We start from the raw sequence: 20,893 nt of genomic DNA on the forward strand, positions 1-20,893 counted from the left end.
TGCACTGGCTATCAAATGTGGGATTGCTCTGAAGCAGTACAGCACCATGTGTTTTGTAATTTGCCCTTAGAAACAGTTTGAAAAAGTAGAAAGACTTTATTAGTATTAGTAAAAAGAAGCTATTTCATAACATGTTTTAGAAATACAGTTGTTCAATCATGTGATCAATTCTCACTTACAGAACTGTAATAGTTACAAATTGCATGGGTATAGTATTAAGGACCAGAAAGCATGTTGTAAGGCCATTCTGTTTGGATAGGAGAAGCTCAGCAAAAGAAAAACAGACTCCAAAGAAGCCAGGGCCTCCACACAAGGCCGAACTGACTCACTCTGTGGGCAGGTTGGGATGCAACAGGCAGGCATCAAGAGACTCCCCTCTGTCCTCCTTCCAAACTTCTCTCTCTTCAGGGATGAGCAGCTGTCCAGAAATAGTGGCCAAGTGTTGATAAGCAGCTGTCAGACGTTCAATAATTAGCAGTATACCTGCTGAGCTAGCAACAATTGGTGTTTAGCCAGTCACACACACACACACAGAATGGCCCGGGTTGGAAGGGACCTCAAGGATCAGGAATCTCCAACTCCCTGCCACAGGCAGGGCCACCAACCTCTGTACCACTGCACATATGCACATTGCTGGACAGAAACAGCAGTGTGGGAAAAATCTGTATGCTGTGGATGAAAAGGGTGAATCAGAATGGCTTAACAGTTGTCCCACAAGGAAAAGCAATCCCTTACCTGCTGTGCCATGCTCATGGCAGCAGAAATGCAGATGCCAGCAGCTGATGCCCACAAGGACAGCCAGCCTGGACTTATTTTCATTACATATCTTTGACCTGATGTCCTTCTAGAAGCTGGGACATTTCTCCCTCTCAGCAGAAGAGGGCAGGGGAGTTACAAGGTGAGGGCACACTCTCCCCTGTTTATCTGGCACTCAAAGAGAAAGAGAAAATGAAAACCAGATGTGTTTCCCTGCCCATGGCAAACACCAGCCTTTCCATCCTTACAGTCCTTCCTGACATCAGCAGCAATGGAAACAACATCCCACTCACCTTTGCCATGTCTGGCAGAGGTTGCAGCTCTGTCTATTGCATCCCTTTAGCTGTCAAGTCAAGAGCACCTGTGTCACACTAGGAGAAGCAATCTGTTACCTGCTGTGCCATGCTCATGGCAGCAGCAATGCAGATGCCAGCAGCTGATGCCCACAAGGACTGCCAGCCTGGACTTATTTTCATTACATACCTTTGTCCAGATGTCCTTCTAGAAGCTGGGACATTTCTCCCTCTCAGCAGCAGAGGGCAGGAGAGTTGCAAGGTGAGGGCACACTCTCCCCTGTTTATCTGGCACTCAAAGAGAAAGAGAAAATGAAAACCAGATGTGTTTCCCTGCCCATGGCGAACACCAGCCTTTCCATCCTTACAGTCCTTCCTGACATCAGCACTAATTGAAACAACATCCCACTCACCTTTCCATGTCTGGCAGAGGTTGCAGCTCTGTCTATTGCATCCCTCTAGCTTTCAAGTCAAGAGCTCCTGTGACACACAAGGAAAAGCAATCTTTTACCTGCTGTGCCATGCCTATGGCAGCAGCAATGCAGATGCCAGCAGCGGATGGCCACAAGGACAGCCAGCCTGGACTTATTTTCATTACATATCTTTGTCCTGAAGTCCTTCTAGAAGCTGGAACATTTCTCCCTCTGAGCAGCAAAGGGCAGGAGAGTTGCAAGGTGAGGGCACACTCTCCCCTGTTTATCTGGCACTCAAAGAGAAAGAGAAAATGAAAACCAGATGTGTTTCCCTGCCCATGGCAAACACCAGCCTTTCCATCCTTACAGTCCTTCCTGACATCAGCACTAATTGAAACAACATCCCACTCACCTTTGCCATGTCTGGCAGAGGTTGCAGCTCTGTCTATTGCATCCCTCTAGCTGTCAAGTCAAGAGCTCCTGTGTCACACTAGGAGAAGCAATCTGTTACCTGCTGTGCCATGCTCATGTCAGCAGCAATGCAGATGCCAGCAGCTGATGCCCACAAGGACAGCCAGCCTGGACTTATTTTCATTACATACCTTTGTCCTGATGTGCTTCTAGAAGCTGGGACATTTCACCATCTCAGCAGAAGAAGGCAGGGGAGTTACAAGGTGAGTGCACACTCTCCCCTGTTTATCTGGCACTCAAAGAGAAAGAGAAAATGAAAACCAGATGTGTTTCCCTGCCCATGGCAAACACCAGCCTTTCCATCCTTACAGTCCTTCCTGACATCAGCAGCAACTGAAACAACATCCAACTCACCTTTGCCATGTCTGGCAGAGGTTGCAGCTCTTTCTATTGCATCCCTCTAGCTTTCAAGTCAAGAGCTCCTGTGTCACACAAGGAAAAGCAATCTTTTACCTGCTGTGCCATGCTCATGGCAGCAGCAATGCAGATGCCAGCAGCTGATGCCCACAAGGACAGCCAGCCTGGACTTATTTTCATTACATATATTTGTCCTGATGTCCTTCTAGAAGCTGGAACATTTCTCCCTCTGAGCAGCAGAGGGCAGGATGGGTCCAAGTTGAGGGCAAACTCTGCTCTTTTTCTGGAACACAAAGAGAAAATGAAAACAAGATGTGTTTCCCAGCCCATGGCAAGCACCAGCCTTTCCATCCTTACAGTCCTTCCTGAAATCAGCAGCAATGGAAACAACATCCCACTCACCTTTGCCATGTCTGGCAGAGGTTGCAGCTCTTTCTATTGCATCCCTCTAGCTTTCAAGTCAAGAGCTCCTGTGTCACACAAGGAAAAGCAATGTTTTACCTGCTTTGCCATGCTCATGGCAGCAGCAATGCAGATGGCAGCAGCTGATGCCCACAAGGACAGCCAGCCTGGACTTATTTACATTACATATCTTTGTCCTGATGTCCTTCTACAAGCTGGAACATTTCTCCCTCTGATCAGCAGAGGGCAGGAGAGTTAGAAGTTGCAGGCAAACTCTCCTCTTTTTCTGGCACACAAAGAGAAAATGAAAACCAGATGTGTTTCCCTGCCCATGGCAAACACCAGCCTTTCCATCCTTACAGTCCTCCTGAAATCAGCACTAATTGAAACAACATCCCACTCACCTTTGCCATGTCTGGCAGAGGTTGCAGCTCTTTCTATTGCATCCCTCTAGCTTTCAAGTCAAGAGCTCCTGTGTCACACAAGGAAAAGCAATCTTTTACCTGCTTTGCCATGCCTATGGCAGCAGCAATGCAGATGCCAGCAGCGGATGGCCACAAGGACAGCCAGCCTGGACTTATTTTCATTACATATCTTTGTCCTGAAGTCCTTCTAGAAGCTGGAACATTTCTCCCTCTGAGCAGCAAAGGGCAGGAGGGGTCCAAGGTGAGGGCACGCTCTCCCCTGTTTATCTGGCACAAAAGGAGAAAGAGAAAATGAAAACCAGATGTGTTTCCCAGCCCATGGCAAACACCAGCCTTTCCATCCTTACAGTCCTCCTGACATCAGCACTAATTGAAACAACATCCCACTCACCTTTGCCATGTCTGGCAGAGGTTGCAGCTCTTTCTATTGCATCCCTCTAGCTTTCAAGTCAAGAGCTCCTGTGTCACACAAGGAAAAGCAATCTTTTACCTGCTTTGCCATGCTCATGGCAGCAGCAATGCAGATGCCAGCAGCGGATGGCCACAAGGACAGCCAGCCTGGACTTATTTTCATTACATATCTTTGTCCTAATGTCCTTCTAGTAGCTGGGACATTTCTCCATCTCAGCAGAAGAGGGCAGGATGGGTCCAAGGTGAGGGCACACTCTGCTCTTTTTCTGGCACACAAAGAGAAAATGAAAACCAGATGTGTTTCCCTGCCCATGGCAAACACCAGCCTTTCCATCCTTACAGTCCTTCTTGAAATCAGCAGCAATGGAAACAACATCCCACTCACCTTTGCCATGTCTGGCTGAGGTTGCAGCTCTTTCTATTGCATCCCTCTAGCTTTCAAGTCAAGAGCTCCTGTATCACACAAGGAAAAGCAATCTTTTACCTGCTTTGCCATGCTCATGGCATAAGCAATGCAGTTTCCAGCAGCTGATGCCCACAAGGACAGCCAGTCTGGACTTATTTTCATTACATATCTTTGTCCTGATGTCCTTCTAGAAGCTGGAACATTTCTCCCTCTGATCAGCAGAGGGCAGGAGAGTTAGAACAAGCAGGAACACTCTGCTCTTTTTCTGGCACACAAAGATAAAATGAAAACCAGATGTGTTTCCCAGCCCATGGCAAACACCAGCCTTTCCATCCTTACAGTCTTCCTGACTTCAGCACTATTGAAACAACATCCCACTCACCTTTGCCATGTCTGGCTGAGGTTGCAGCTCTTTCTATTGCATCCCTCTAGCTTTCAAGTCAAGAGCTCCTGTGTCACACAAGGAAAAGCAATCTTTTACCTGCTGTGCCAAGCTCATGGCAGCAGCAATGCAGATGCCAGCAGCTGATGCCCACAAGGACTGCCAGCCTGGACTTATTTTCATTACATATCTTTGTCCTGATGTCCTTCTAGAAGGTTGAACACTTCTCCATCTCTGCTGCAATGGTCAAAAAGGGTCCAAGTTTAGGGCACACTCTCTTCATGGCCTCTTGTACTCATAGACAAAGGGAACATGAAAACCAGAAGTTTTTCTTTGCCCATGGCAGACACTAGCCTTTCCATCCTGACAGTCCTTCCTACAATCAGACGGAATTGAAACAACATCCCCCATGTCTCTTTTTTGAACTTATTCATGCATGAATAATAATAAGGAGAATTTTACTGTAAATCTTATTTCTGCATGGAAACGATCAGATAACCGGAGCTTTTTTCTCTAAAACAACCCAGGAAATTTGCATTGCTTATCTATGTACGCAAAATGTTTTTGCCATTCATCTCAAATATCAATACATCTGGCCAAAGAATATAGAAAAAGTATTTACAGACATTTTTGGACATAGATTACTTCTTGTCAAGTGGGAAAGAATCCCTAAGCTGCAATCATGGAATTCTTTTATCAGTTTCTCTGATTTAGCCAGTGTTACTAAAAGGGAAATAAGACACAGGCTTTTGATAGCAGCTGCCAATTTAAGAACGATAATAAGTTTTATTATTCTTGGCTAAGATCAAAGTCCTGCATTTCAGGTTTATCTCCAGCTCATCAATTATAATTAACAGTTTTGGATAGCCACATTATTATATGGCAATATTGTCTTCCTGCAAGGAATTTCATTGTTTTACACGTGCCACAGGTTGTTAATAGATTGCCTGATTACCATTTATTTTTTTTATTGGCTTATGATGACCACAGAAAACTATACAGCAGCACCATAAAAACTTTAAATCCTATCCCATGTATCTGCATTCATACGAAAATCATATTGGAAAGCATCGGTGAAACTAAGATTACAAAATAAAGCAGGGGACAATTTCAGTGAAAGCCTGCAGGTTTCACAGCTCTGCCCATTTCAACCCCCTGAAGACATCCACGGGTTTCCTGCTGTGGGACACAGGCACTCACCTGCAGCTCAGCACTGCCTGCTCATGCCTGCGCACACCTTCAGGCTGGAACCAAGGAAATCCTCAGCAAAGACATCAGTACACTTTTGTTATGATGACTTTCACAAAGAAGCATCAAATATTTCTTCTCGAGAAATACTGCAAGTCCCTTTGACACTAGCCCTTATTTTAAATGTTTAGATTTATGCTTCATTCAGGCGTGCTGTCACTCCCAAAAAGATTTTTATTCCTTTTCATTCTGAGGAACACAGTGATTTCTGCCTTGTTTACTAACTGTAGGCACAGCAATACTCCTGCACCTTCAGGGAAACAGCAAATCCATCTCTTTCACACCCTACTTCTATCAAGCTCATTCACCTTACAAGGTATTTATTGCAAGCAGCTCTTCCAGAAATGGAGATTAACAGAACCTGCAACCCAGGACACCTCAGTAAGCCAGTACTTTTCATCTCCTGAAGGTGTAGGTAGACACAGAGCTGGAACATCTTTTCCAGAGCTGTGTGATGCTATCTCATCTGTGTTCCCTTACTGTTGACTCAGTGTCACTTCTTATCTAACCTGGTTGCATCCCAGGATTTCTGGTGCCAAAAATAAACTGACAGCTTTCATCACTAGTTAAAAGGAAACTGCAATAGGAAAAGCAATTTTTCTGATTTCTCTGTTGATCAAAGATGCTTCATGCAAGCCTGATGCGGTAGAAACAATATCAGCTTTAGAATGACAGTCATTAGAGCAGAATCCTTTCACTGATGAAATCCCACAGTCCTGATTCATACAACACTGACACTGGAGGACACAGTAGTTTAGATGAGAGCGCATTAAAAATGACTAAGTTAAGGTCTCAGAAATAGCAAAGAGTGACAGGTATGAAAAAAAGAAGTTGCAGAAACTGCTTCAGTTTGGCACTCTGGCATAAAGTATGACAACACACAACCTGCCTGTGCAGTTCCAGAAGCAGAGGAAAGCCGTCAACCAAGACTTGTTCTCATCTGCTCTGAAAGTCCACTGGGACAAGGCCACTTTTCTCTGACGTGCTTCCAGAAGTATCACTTCTGAGCACTGTGCCAGGGAGTTACAAGATACTGTTTGTGTGTACAGAGGAGAAAAAGACGTCTGTCTGGAAACAGACTTGGTGAAGGAGAAGCAGCATTTCCAGAGTACTTCAGAAAGAACTGAGCACTGCCCCAAGAGCTTCAGAGCGGCAGGCTGTCACAGTGTGCCAACCAGCTCAGCTGTGAGTTGGCACTGAAGCTGCACCACAGGGAGAACAAAGCCCCCTGTGCACCCTTGGAGAGCCAAGGGTTGGAGATTCATGAACCTTGAGCTCCTTTCCAACCCGGGCCATGCTGTGATTCTGGGATTCTCACCTTTGCCTCATCTGGCAGAGGGAGGCAGCTCTTTCTCTTGTCTCCCTATGGCTGTCAGGTCACCAGGGCCAGTGTCACACAGGGAACTGCAAACACTGTGTGTGCTGTGCCCTGCCCATGGCAGCACAGAGGCAGCTGCCAGCAGCTGATGCCCACAAGGACAGCCAGCCTGGACTTCCTTTGATTCCTTCCCTTTGGATCAGCGTCCTTCAGGAAGGCGGAACATCTCTCCAGCTGAGCAGCAGAGGACAGCAGGGCTTCGTTGTCTGGGCATGTTCTCTTCTGGCCCTCTGGCCCTCACAGACACAGGAGGAGGACACAGAGGCTGCTGTCACACAGCCAGCCCTGCCTCTCAGGTCAGCTCTCAGGCCATCCTCTCTCCCCTCAGCAGCAGCTCACTGTTCTGCACTCCTCTGGCCTGGGCTGGCAGAGGTGTGCAGCAGTTCTGCTGATCTCCCAGTGCTGGCCATGTCTGCAGTGCCTGTGTGAAAGACACAGGAAGCTGCCAGCATTGCACTGCTCTGCTGTGCCCCTGCCATCACCGAGTTTGCTGTCAGCAGCTGCTGCTACACGTCCATTCAGGCACAGGCCTTTCCTTCCTGGCCCTCTTTCCCCCCCTCTCTCCTCTGCTCTCTCTCGTGCTCCCCTTTGGCCTGGGCTGGCTGAGCAGTGCAGGCCTTGTTGTTGCTCCCTGGGCCAACTACGTCACGGTTCCCCGTGACTCTGCCAGCTGCTCTGACACAGCGACTGCGTCCTCAGTGTGGATTCCAGAATGCGACAGACGTCCAGAGAAGACTTCCAGGGCTGATTGGAACATGCTGCCATCAAGAACTGCCATGGCTCAGGCCCCCTGGGAATCTGCTCACAGCGAAAGCTGCTGTCACTCTGTGTGGGCACAGCCTTGTCTGTGTAGGCCTGCTCACACTGCAGCCCCTGTCTGCACCAGAACCGTGCCGATCCACCTTCTCTTGGCCTCCTTGCCTGCATGGAAAAGGGCAGCTTGGGCTGAAGTCCCTCAACTTTCAGATGGCCGAGTGAAGTCTCTGAGCCCTGGTGACCCACGCAGCTCTTCAGCCTGCTGACCTGCTCTGCTGGGGCTGTCTTAAAAGGCAGAGGGCACGTTATCCTAATGTCCCCACATCCATCCCTCTTAGCATACTGTAGGCCAGTTCCTAAAAGGACACCTGCACAATCTCTCTGAATGTTAATCAACACGTAGTTGGTCTGTGCACTGCAGAAATTGCACCTAGGTTTTCAGTGGTGATTAGCTATGTGTTTAGCCAGAGGTGCAATGCTTCTAATGGTGAGAGAAATACATTCCCAGTTGTCATCAGGTGGAACACACTTCAGACTGGAATCCTCAAGCAGACTGCAGTCAAGCTTTCTTAATTATTCGTTGTTGTTATCAATTCAGACGCATCTCTGAATTCCTGCTTGAATGAACATTCTGTAATAATCTGCTGAGAAAGTGCAAGGCTTGACAATGAGACCATAGTTTATGAAAGCAGCACTTTTTACTTCCTTTACAAGTTCTTATCTGAATGCTAAATACCACATCAATTCACTTCTCACTGGGTTGAACGTTTTAAATATTTGGTAAACATAATGGTTCTAATTCTGACATTTAATATGAAAATATTAAAATTCCTTGTAAGTACTTTTTTGTTAGAATGCCAGATGCTAAAGGGATGAAGTGGCACAAGAAAGCAAAATGTCTCTGCTGATGGCAGGAAGGACTGTAAGGATGGAAAGGCTGGTGTTTGCCATGGGCAGGGAAACACATCTGGTTTTCTTGTTCCCTTTGTCTTTGAGTGCCAGAAAAATAGAGGAGAGCGTGCCCTCACCTTGGACCCCTCCTGCCCTCTGCTGCTGAGATGGAGAAACGTCCCACCTCCTACAAGGACATCAGGACAAAGGTAAGGATTGGAAATAAGTCCAGGCTGGCTGCACTTGTGGGCATCTGTTGCTGGAAAATTTAATGTCAGTAAACTGCCTAGATAATGACAGAATGAGGGTGACAATAGAATGGTACGTAATCACAGTACAATTAAAAAAGTATGCAGGGTGCAGGAAGGGAGGTGTGGACATTCTGAGTTGCAACTCTTTATTTGCTCCAGAAAGCTCTATCAGAATGGAAGACTGAAGGAAATACTTTGAGGGGTTTTTTAATGTGACTGGATAAAAGATCCACGTGGCAAATTGAATAACTGGGTGGTAAAGGGACATAGATACCTCACTGTTTCATGGAACCTTTCAATTAAGCACCTGAGCACTGTGTACAGGACTTGGGAATATAAGTATTAGAGGATCATGGAATATCTTTATTTGGAAGGGACCTCGAGGATCATGTATTCCACCTCCTGGTTCCACACCGGACCTCCTATGGGTCAAGCCCTGTGTCTGAGAGCATTGTGCAAATGCTCTTTGGCCTTTGTCAGCTCAGTGCCAAACCACTGCCCTGGGGAGCCAGTGCCAAATTCCATGTATCTAGTTCATCCTACAGAATGATGCCAAGAACAGTTATAGAGATCGACTTACAAACAAAATTCTTGTCTTGAATTAATGGTACACTCACCATTAAAAAAAAAAAAAAAAAAAAAAAAAAAAAGAAGAAAAAGAAAAATCAAAGCCACATTCTTAGACTGGCATTTTACAGTACTGTCAGATTTTTGTAATTCTGTTCTGTCATATAAGATTCTCTCATCATGAAATAATGACCAAATTCTCTTTTCAGATCTAAACATACAAATGTTAAAGGCAACAGTGCTGTTCAAGAGTACATTACCAGCTCAAACACTGCTTTGGCTGTAAAACTGAAGGTAGTAAGGAATGTTATCAAGGAGTTAGAAGAAAACATGTAAGTGTAGATTTAAAAGCAACCTGTATTGTTACTTAGAGTTTGATATAGTGTAATCCAATGCACAGTACTTGTAACGTGTGTTTTACAAAATGCTTTGCAATGTAGGCATCTATTAAGATAAATGCTGCAAGTTCTGATATGTCCATGACCTTTTCAAACTGTTCCTTACTCCTACACATCGCTACGAGTAGTTCTTCTGTCAGGAAGGATCACCTGAGTAATTAACCTGTGACCTTAAGTTTGGAATTAAATGCATACAGTGGAAGTAAGAGCTGTGGGTTATTTTGCTCTTTCAGTGTTGAACAGCCGAGGTGTTTTGTTTTGGATGGTGGACAGTGATGGGACAAGTGGGGAATGGCTTTAAACTGAGACGGGGGGTGTTGAGGTTTAGGTTGGATGTGAGGAGGAAGTTTTTCAGCCAGAGGGTGGTGAGGCACTGGAACAGGTTGCCCAGGGAGGCTGTGGATGCCCCATCCCTGCAGGCATCCAAGGCCAGGCTGGATGTGGCTCTGGGCAGCCTGGGCTGCTGGTTGGCAGGTCAGAAAGCCCACAGGACTTTATTGCAGCCCTGGGTGCAGGGGGATCACTGCTCCTAGCATGCACACAGAAGAGCTGGAGCACACAGGTGATGTACATTCCACTTGTGAACATTCCTGCAATTCCAGAGAGCGTGCGCCTGTTCCAATCACTGCTGCACAGATTAAAAACTGATTGCAGATGAGCTGTTTTGGTATGGGGTTCTTGCCAACGGTCTGCAGTGGCTGTGTGATTCCTCGGGGAGTTGCTCTCCAGCCCAAAGGTCATGTCCTAAGTCGACCAGATCCCGTTTGTGTCCAGAAATGGCTGACAACAGATCAGCTGCTGGTCAAGTTTCTAACATCACACTGGCCTTGCTCCAGTGTCTGTGTCATCAGCCCCAGCACATACGGTGCACCTCTTCAAGGCTTTGCAACACTGAGACTCTGCACTTGGGCTCCAGACATCCTGCTGCACCAAGAGGTTATTCTAGCTTTGGTATCTTGCAACTTTGTATATAACTACATCACTGTAACCATAAATGTCTAGGAGCATGGAGATGGAGAAATTAATCTTCCTGTAATTCTCTGTACTGCAGCCCCGTGGTTGTCAACACCTAATGCAATATTGAAATTTCAGTTGAGAAATTGAAAGCTGTCCCTAACAAAAAAACATCTGCATTTGTTATTGGAATCACACTGAGGATCAAGAAATCCAAATGCTTCTAGCATAACCACGATTACAGGCAGTGTTTAGACAAGCTCTTACAGGAAAACCATGAACACAAGGCTAAAGAGAGACTAAGTGATGCACTCTGCAGGAATACTCATGGAAGTCTTCACAGTGCAGGAGTCTGATCTGATTACAGATGCTGTGCTTTAAGTACCCCTTATCATATCTTTTTTTTCACTGTTGTGCAGGGGTTGGACTCAGTGATCTCTGGAGGCTGGAGATGCTGTTTGCTAATGGCAGATGGAGAGAGGAAAAGCAAGTCCAAGGCATGCTGTGCATAGCCACCACATGGCATCTGCCCCATTTCCCCCTGCACAAAGGAGGAGCAGCTCACAAGCTTGGCCTGGGCCAGGGAAGGGAGCAGACAAACATCTGGACCGACCCCAAACGAGCTGGTTCTGCAGGTTGGGTGTCTTCTGCTGCTTGTCTCACATCCTGCTGCTCAGCGGTAGATTTGTTCCTGCTCAGTGCTAACAGGAAACTCACACAGCATTTCTGTTTCAGCTGTGCCAACGCTTTGATCCCTTGCTGCTTGGATGGGGCGTTTGAAGAAGGATGCCTGTGCTGATGTCCAGCCAGGCTTTGGGGATGAGTCTCCACACCAGGGTCCGTCTGACAGGACTGAGGGTTGGGGATCCAGCCAGGTCGAGTCCAGCGTGCTTTGCTCTTGTTCTTAGTGCTTGTTTTTGCTCAGGAGGGCAGGAGGTGAATCTCGTGAACCAATGCCTGCAGACGGGGTTTGCAGAGAAAGAGGTCCTGCAGGCCTTGTGTGACAGCCACGGAGCTGCAGCGAGGCTGCATCCGTGTAAAACACCAGAGATCCACGGAGGTGTGAAGGGGAGCTGTGGGCTGCAGTCACGCAGGAAGGGATGTGCATGCTCGGGGTTTGGTTGTTGTGTGTGTGTTAAGTGACTGTGATACCACTGCTGGGTCAGTGTGAGTGTACGGAACAAGTGTGACAGCCTTTTTGATGGAGCCCTGTGAAAGGAGTCCTATGGACTTGAGATCCAACTGTCAGCCTGTGAGCATCATCCAGGAGTTGGGGTAGGGGATGAGGCAAGGGAAGTTGGGCTGAGAAAGGGATAAAGCAGTCTGGCAGTAGTTCTGTGTTTCTCCCATCTCCTGCTTTATTTCCTTCCAGGTGAAATAGATGGGTGCTGCAACATGCCCTTGAATGTAACAAAAGCCACTCTAGTGTGGATTTGACATGGGCCCAGCACTGCAAGGTACGCTGCTGGGAGGAAGCGTCCATCTGGCTGAGGGCAGGAAGGCCCTCCAGAGGGATGCACTGAGGCCAGTTGTGCGAGGCTCAACAAGAGCAAGCGCCAGGTCCTGCGCTTTGGTCATGACGACCCCGTGCCAGCTTCTCCAGGATTTGGCTGGGGTAGAATTCCAAGCAGCCCCTGATTCCAGAACGTTGGGCTGGGCTGTTGGAATCTTCTGCCCTTGTGACTGGTCTTGCCTCCCCACCCTGTCCGTCGTGGTGGAGCAGCCTGGTGGCCCTCAGTGATGTCATAAGGGCTAGAATGAGGGGAGGAGCAGTGCGTGCTGCGTCCCTTCATTGGAGCGCTGGAGCTCTGACTGAGCAGCTCGCTTGTTGCACTTGTGCACCGACTGCGTCCCTTTGTCTTCACACCGTCCTGTGCAGCACCTTGTAGGTAAGCTGAGACAGTGTGGGAGAGACGGGGGGACAGTGAGTGCTGAGAACTGCTGGCTGGCGGAGCTCATAGGATCACATTATCTCCATCAGCAGAGGGGTGGTCAGCAGGGACAGGGAGGTGATCGTCCCCCCCTGCTCTGCTCTTGTGAGGCCCCAGCTGCAGTACAGTGTCCAGAAAGACAGGGAGCTGTTGGAGAGGGTCCAGAGGCGAGCCACAGAGATGATCAGGGGACAGGAGCACCTCCCCTACAAAGACAGGCTGAGGGAGCTGGGCTTGTTCAGCGTGGAGAAATGAAGGCTGTGGGGTGACCTCATGGCAGCCTTCAGTACCTAAAGGGAGCCTAAAAAGAGGAGGGGAATCAACTCTTTGAAAGGGTAGATAACTGCAGGACAAGGGGAAATGGTTTTAAGTTGAAAACTTAAGTTTTTAAGTTGAGGGAGGGCAGATTTTGGATTTTCCCTCGTATTCTTTGCTAAACCGTGGAAGCAAACTGACCTGCTCTTTCTCTCTCCTCTCTCCACCCTCTGCCTGCTTCCCTGGTGCAGCTTTTGCTCGTGGAAGATCAGAGCAAAGTGACAAGGAACGGCTGCGGATTCGAGAGATTTCTCTCCCTCGTTCTGATCTCTTGCCAGGTACCTGCCATGCTTTGTCCCCCCACATGCTTTAGCAGCCCGTGACGCCCCGTGTTTAGTAACACAGCCTCATCCAGCTTTGATGGGACGCTGGTCACGTGTGGGTTTTCTCCACGTGCTCTGCAGCTCAGCCCTCAGAAGGATGCTGTCTGTGGTGCTGTGACCAGCTGGTGTACAGGAAACCAATCCCTTATGCAAAGAGTCCCAGCCCCAGCTTGTGCAGAGCTGCACAGCATCACCAGGGACACCAGCAGGCGTGCTTGGGCTGTGTGAGTGTGCCCGACAGCTGTAGGGAGCACAGCAGAGATGTGAACAGAGAAAATAAAAGTGTGTTTCTTTTCAGTTCCAGCTTGTCACACCTACGCTGATGGCTGTGGCGTGCAGCGAGATCAGCTGTGGGCCTGACCTGGCATGGACAGAGGTAGAGTATGAAGCTCTGATTGGTCTTTGTTCCCTGACTGCAGCCAGCAGAGTGAGCCGCAGATGTGCTCTCCTGCTTTCCAAGAGAGCTCCTCTGTGGCAAGACAGTAGTGCAAGCGTGGCAAGTTTATCAAAGTACCAGAGCCATCTCGGCTGTGGTGTTTGTCCTCTACTGACTTTTCCCTTGAAATGGCTGCAGAAACAACAATCATTCTCTGCTCTGTTTGGCCTCGCTGTTGGTTGGACTGCTCAAGAGAGCTGCTTTGTGCCTGCAGTGGCACTGTTTGCACCTTGTAACTGCAGCCGTAGCTTTGGTTTCCCTCTTCACGGTCTCCTAGCATCTGAAACAGTCAGCCTTCCTGCACAAAGAGCGCAGGAAAGGAGGGGGCAAAATGGACAAGGCCACCTGTCTGCGTCAGTGCCATTGCTGATTAGTCTGGGTGGGGAGAGATGCATCTTTGCTGGCGTGTGCCTGCTGCACACCAGGGAGAGAAACAGCCGTTATTAGACTTGCAGTTCCTTCTGAAGTGCCCATGATAAGGACCGAGTGCATTTCCTGCAGCTTTCTCTGCAGATGTGCTCCTCACCTTGAAGTCCTCCTTGTTGGTTCCCAGCTCCTCACCGTGGCCTGTGCTCTCTGTTTCAGACTGAGAACAAGGGGAAGCCCCTGCTGGACCATGAGGTGGCACCTGTGAATGTTCCAGCTATTGCTGCTGCCCATGCTATTAAGAGATACGTTGCCCAGGCAGCGGATGAACTCTCCTTTGAGGTAAGCAGTTCAAGGCGTTCCTTGTTGCTCAATTTTACAAGGGCAAATGCCTTCAGAGCTGCACTGGTGCAAGTGCTCTCAAGCTCGGCGATGTTTGGCAGTGCAGAAGAATGCAGACATTTGAGCTGTGCTTTCCTCCCAGCCGTGCTGAAGCTGGGATTGACGTTGCAATCTCTTGCAGGTGGGAGACATCGTGTGTGTCATCGACATGCCACCAAAGGAGCTGACCCCCTGGTGGAGAGGCAAGCTCGGCTTCCAGGTAGGCACAAGCTTCAGACTGGAGAGTGCAACTTCAGTAGAGGCAGGAATCTCAGCTTAGAGCTGCTCTGCCTGCATAGGATGCCTAGTGGACATAAACAGTTTCCCTGTGTCGGTGTCAGAGGACCTTGTCTTTGGCTGCAAATGTTGAAAAATTATTACCTTTATGCTGTGAACTATGGCCATTTTCTGCTGGATAGTCTTATGGAACGTCAGGCAAGCACGTTCCGAGGGAAATGTTATGTGGCTTTAGGTTTAACAGTTCAGATCTGAGAAGTGCTGCATGCAATAGTTGGCCTCTCTTTTCTTCTTGTTACAGGTGGGATTTTTCCCAGGGGAGTGTGTGGAACTCATTAATAAGAACATTCCTGAGGCACTCATCAACTCTGTGCCAAAGCCAGGTACGGATGTTACATTTCATGGTGTGGGGAAGCAAAATGAAGTCTTTTTTGGGGTGTGTTCCATGTTTAGTACCTCCTTTATCCATGCCACATTGTCCTCTGGGTTGATGATTCTTCATGCACACCATGGGGCAGGGATTTGGCCCAATCCTCCTGTGTTTATGATTGGACTTGGGGAAACTATAGAATCTTCACAGAATGGCTTGGGATGGAAGGGATTTCGGAGATCATCATGCTCCAACCCTCCCGCCTCAGGATGGTCTCCCAGCCCCCACATTTAATGTGAGACTAGATCAGGCTGCCCAGGGCCCCATCCAACCTGGCCTTGGGCTCCTCCAGAGATGGGGAAAATCCCTTTTTGTATGTACTGGTTGGTAATGTTCTTCCCGTTCTGACGTGCTCTGTAGAATGTGCTGTGCTTGGCCTCGTCCAACGGAGCCAAACCTGAAATGACCTGGTTTCTTCCTTTTGTTGTGCAGTGCCCAAGAAACGCAGCAAGATCCTCACCTTCCTTCGTTCCTTGGTGAAGGCCCGCCCAAAGAAACCGACCGAGCGGGAGGTGGAGAAGGAAAGGGTGTTTGGCGGTGACCTGGGAGAGCATCTTCTCCACTCCGGTCGTGATGGTAAGGAGCTGCCCATTCCTGAGATCTTCCTCTGCTGGGCATCTAAAGAAGATGAAAGGGAGCTCATATCTAGCAGGGGGCAGGCTGATAGCCGTGGAGACACGTGTAATGGGAGTTGATGGCTGAAGGATAAAGTGAGGCGGATGCTCCTAAGAGACAAGCACATCTGTATTTGCTTCAGCCAAGCCTGGCTGGGCTTAGTGGATGGGATGTGAAGCACAGCCTGCAGCACGATTGAATCAGGAGCTCCACTGACGGCTGGCACGTGTTCTTCAGTCCCCCAGGTCCTCCAGAGCTGCGCTGAGTTCATTGAGCAGCACGGCGTGGTGCAGGGGATATACCGCCTGTCCGGCGTCGCGTCCAACATCCAGAGACTGCGGTAAGAGTGCTGCGACTGACACAGCCTGAGTGCATCTGGTGTGGCTTTGGGCTTGCCTTCCTCTCGCTCAACCGGGTTTGCGTCCCTCTCTCCAGGCAGGAATTTGAGTCGGAGCAGATTCCTGAGCTCACCGTCCGTGACATTCACAGCGTGAGCTCCCTCTGCAAGATGTACTTCAGGGAGCTCCCGAACCCTCTGCTCACCCACCAGCTGTACGGCAAGTTCTCGGTAAGCACAAGGCCACGTCTTTCATTTCCCTCTTCCTGGGCCTCTTGGCAGATGGCTGCAGCAGTGCCCCAGCTCGGAGGCCCTTTTGCTGTCAGCCCCACGAGGTTTACTCGCAGTGGTGTACTAGCCTGATTGGTGTCTCGCTCCCTTTCTGCACTACTCCAGGATGCTGTTGGTGCCGCTACAGAGGAGGAGCGGCTGCTCAGAATGCAGGACGTCATCCAGCAGCTGCCCGCTCCTCACTACAGGTCAGTGCTGCCCTCAGCCTGCTGAGCTCAGCCCTGCTGCATCGCAGAGGGCAACGATGCAGTTCCAGGCTCTGTCTCACGCCGGCAACACGATGCCTGTGTATGCTGAAGGGTTGAAGGCTCCATGGGGTTACTTTATGGGGTCAGTTCCTGGGCACGGGGGCACGCTTGGTGCAGCTGATGGCTGCGGCTGTGCTGTGCTGGGGCTTGGTGCTGCAGCGTGGCACTCAGTCAAGTTGGATCTACTTTACCTTCGGTGACAGTAGCTATCACAAGAAGTAGCATGAATGGAGGTTTGCTTTCTGAATTGCAGCACGGCATGCTCGTTGGTGCTGAATGTTTGCTTCTCTTGTTTTCCAGGACACTGGAGTACCTGATGAGACACTTGGCGTGTCTGGCTGGGAGCTCCACGGTAACAAACATGCATGCCAAGAACCTAGCCATTGTGTGGGCTCCAAACCTCTTAAGGTAAACTTCTGGTTCTGTTTCAACACTTCCTCTGTTCTCCAGTTAAGAAAAGCAGTCTTCCCTTTTTCTCCATCAAATGTGCTCTTCTGTAAAATCTGTGGCTGACAGAAGTGCAGGAGCCTGGGCTGTTCTCCATCCCCATGGGCACAATGTCTAGGTGACAATTTCTGCAGTCTTGTTGAGATGGGACTGACGTGTCCTTGATCATCCAGGGGAATTTCTGCAGTGGCATCACTGATTGCCCACTGCGGAAGTCTCCAGAGCCTCAGCTGACAGCTTTTGGCTGCAACAATTCAGACTCGGGGAAACGGTCTTGGAGAAATGACTTCTAAAATCTGCCTTTTCTACAGATCACAGCAGAACGAGTCTGCCTGCGCCAGCGGAAGAGCTGCCTGCATGGAGCTGCAGATGCAGTCGGATGTGGTGGAATTCATCATCAACCACACAGACGTCCTCTTCTGCTCCAAATCCGGAGCAGACATTGCAGATGCAGCAGGTGAGTGTCTTCCTCCATTAGCTTGATCTTGACCTGACACCTTGATCAAATGCAGGCCTTCTCCAGGACCTCTGAGATACTCTTTTACCATCAAGGGGACTACAGACCTCTGGGCTTCCATTAGGGTATGGCATCCTGTTGCTGGATGCTGAGAATGTCCAAGCCCAAACTTCACAAGGAGGAAACTGTCATTATTATGTTTGCACGCAGGAGAAGCTTGATGCAAGCGTTGCAGCGAAGCTTTCTCAGTTCCCTGCCCCTTTTATCTAGGGGTGAGCTCTCTTAATGATGACCATGTCCTTTGCCATAAACAGACCTCTGCCCACATGGTTAGTTTGAGCTCCTCTTCTTCCAGTGGCTCGGATAAGCAAGCCTGAGAAAAATACAGCACCTCCCCCAGAACTGTGGTGGCTGTGCTGCTGCTTTCTGATCCTCACTCTTACCTGTGCTTTTCCCTGACAGGGCACAATTCTCTCCCAGGGCCCAAGTCTGTGGGGGTCTCTTCTGCTGCCACAAAGCTGCTCAGCCTGGAGGAGGCACAGGCACAGAGGCGAGGCCACAGCACCTCTTCTGTGGTAACAGAGAGCAGCAGGGACATTGAAGTGGAAGAAAGCCCTGCAGCTGGGCAGGGCAAATTCCACACTGTCATCGACTTTCCATCTGACAGGTAAAGAGGACTTTCTTTTCCAGCACCTAGCATCATTGTTTGGGTGGGTTTTTGTGTTTTCCTGCAGAAACCAGGCAGTGCTAGGAACAAGCAACTGCTGCCAAGAGCTCAGTGCAGCTCTTCCCTCACCCTTCACCACGCACGACTCACAGCGTTGGCTGTTTTCTCTCTCCAGACAAAATCCACACAGCAAGAAGGAGGAATCACCAGCTAGCAGTTGGTGTTGCTGCTTCAGCTTCAGGAAGCCATCCTCTGGCAGCAAACGCCAACTGCAGCGCAATGCCAGGCAGCCCTCAGAAACAGCAGTGGTAGTCCTGGCAGGTAAGGGTGCAAATGCAGCTTCCAAATCCCTGCTTTTCAGGAGCATAGAATTCAAGCTTGCTCTGCACTTGTATCTCTTTCTGGCGTTCCAGCCCCTGCCCAACATCTTCAGTTCACCCCTGATCAAGAACCACTGTCGTAATTCAGCTTGTGAAAGTTTGACACTAACCCCTGTGTATCCTTTCTAGGTGAATCGAGCCCTTGCCAACCCACAAGATCCAGGGCAAGTAGCGAGGATGCTCTGTGTGCTTCCATCAGTGGAGAGCTCTTAGGAAGCACAAATTGCTGCAGTTCCAACAGCAGCCTTCCGTCTGACAACATTAATGGAGAGAAGGAGCTCATTCAAGTTCATGCCCTCATTACACCTGGCTCTGCTGAAAATGCTGACCTGGGCCTGCCAGAAACCACAGTCACCAGCCTGGATTGTAACCAGGAGTCTCTGCAGTGCAGGCCATCCCAAGAGCAGTGTGAGTGCCCCAACAGCAGCACCTCCATGCAGGAGCAGGTCAGTGTCAGTGAGGAGGAGCAGAGCCTCTTGCAGGAGGACTTTCAATCAGGCCTCCAGTCCCAGGCATCAGAGAGCAGCACTGAGAGCTCTGAGCCACTCTCTCCATGACAAGACAGGATGAGTCCCATCTTCACCGTGGACCTCTCACACCCTCCTGTCCTTTATATAATAATAAAAGCACACTCGTGCTCAATCAACACCTTGACTGCCTCCAGAGTCTTCATTCACACGGACTGGGATGAATGCAGCACACAGCAAGGCACCCCAGCTTGCAATGCTGTGGCTGTGGGGTGCGTGCAGCACAGCTCTGGGTTTGTTCCTGTTTTGTCTGGCTTTGGGATGTCTGCAGGGGGAGCTCTGCAACCATTTGGCATGGTAGCAAATAATCTCTCGCATCCTGGATGCTGCTCATGATACTCCCAAGCTTCCTGGCTGTGGCTTTGTGATGCTTTTCAGGGCTTTCTGATGCATTTTGATGCCTTGGATGTTGCTTAACACCTCCCTCCTCCCATCATGTCCTTTCCTGGCTCCCAGCTACGAACTGGCCCTGCAGATCATCTCCAGACCTGTCATCAGCACACTGCGGAAGGAGAAGCTCCCCCTGGCCAACGTCAGGCAGTACTGCTTGGTCTGCAGCTCAGTGGCCATTTCCCTTTTAGGCGGCTCCTGCAGAAGAATCAAGCAGCAGAACCTTTTGCTCACCCTGCAGCACACAAATGCTACGAAAGCAGAAACAACCTGGGAATCTCTGGGTCTGCAAGACTTCACAGACACTCACCGACTGTGTCTGATGGTTCCCTCCCATCCTTGATTTCCGTCTCCCCTTCTCCACATCGGATCCCACTGCTGAGCCATGATCAAGCTGCCCAGTGTGGCAGAGCATCGTGCAGAACCGTGCTGGCACCTCCTCCCCTTCCTCTCCTGCAACCTCACCCGCTTCTCTGACAGACCTGCTGATCCCACGCGTCCCATCGGGATGCTCTGGCACAGGATGTGCCCCTAACCGAAAGCTCCTTCCCACCCTCCCAAGAAAAAGTAAACAGGTTTTCTGCCTCCTCTGCTTGATTTCATGTGGCAGGGATGGAGAGCTCTTCAGCTCTGAGCAAGTTTTTTTCTGAGAAAGTGACCAGCTCTTTTCCATCCCTTTGCCCCTACAAAGAGTTGTCCAGAGCATCTCGTCCAAGAATTCCTGGAACAGCCTGCAGCTGGCTCTCCTGAAGTTCAGGCTCCTGCCTTTGCTTCCTGCCAGGCCCGCATTCCTTGAGATCACCAACTCAAGGAGGGCATGGTCACTGCAGCCCTGACCGCCTCCTGTCGTAACCCCTGGTGTGCACCATGTCCAGCAATGCTTCCCTTCTGCTTGCTGTGCCCAATGCCTGCACCACAGAGTGATTCTCACTGCACTCCAGGAGTCTGTCAGATTGCTTGCAGCCAGCCATGCTGATTTCCCAGACTGACTGGAATCCCCCATCAGCATGAGAGTCAGTGAGTGCGATGCTTCTGCTGGCTGCAGTAAGCAGCTCCCACCAACAGGCTCTCTTTCCAGGCGGCTGTAGCAGACCCTCACCTCCAGAAGCCCTGCACTGCTGCACTTCCTAATTTTACCCACAAGTTCACAACCTGGTCCTGGCTCTTCTTAGTTCTTTGCACTCAACTTCTCATCATAGAGGGCAAATCCAGAATTCCATAGTATCAATTGTGTCTGCTTTATGTCAGGATTTTTTTTCTTTCTTTTCTTTTCCCATTTTCTAGGTAGGAAAATGAATTTCTGAGCCAGGAGAAGCAGAAGTGAAACAGTCTTCCTGGCACTGCTCAGGTTGCAGG

At 49.5% G+C, this 20,893-nt stretch overlaps 1 protein-coding gene and 1 long non-coding RNA gene across 2 annotated transcripts in view; one reads left to right on the forward strand and one right to left on the reverse strand.

Annotated features, from left to right (window-relative positions):
- Positions 1–1,713: 1,713 nt before the first annotated feature.
- Positions 1,714–20,893, reverse strand: part of LOC149912557 (uncharacterized) — a 28,304-nt gene continuing 9,124 nt past the window's right edge. The window contains exon 5 of the long non-coding RNA XR_016461467.1: positions 1,714–1,755. This is a non-coding gene — a long non-coding RNA (uncharacterized LOC149912557). The remainder of the gene's footprint in view (positions 1,756–20,893) is intronic.
- LOC149912558 (rho GTPase-activating protein 32-like) lies at positions 14,681–17,599 on the forward strand. The gene is made up of 8 exons (XM_090130850.1): positions 14,681–14,731; positions 15,050–15,131; positions 15,611–15,754; positions 16,031–16,133; positions 16,229–16,361; positions 16,527–16,609; positions 16,970–17,077; positions 17,428–17,599. The coding sequence occupies exons 1-8, from the start codon at positions 14,681–14,683 to the stop codon at positions 17,597–17,599; spliced, it is 876 nt and encodes a 291-aa protein (XP_089986976.1).

This window comes from Phasianus colchicus, chromosome Z, assembly GCF_987193195.1.
Source record: "Phasianus colchicus chromosome Z, bPhaCol1.hap1.1, whole genome shotgun sequence".
NCBI classification, from domain to species: Eukaryota; Metazoa; Chordata; class Aves; order Galliformes; family Phasianidae; genus Phasianus; species Phasianus colchicus.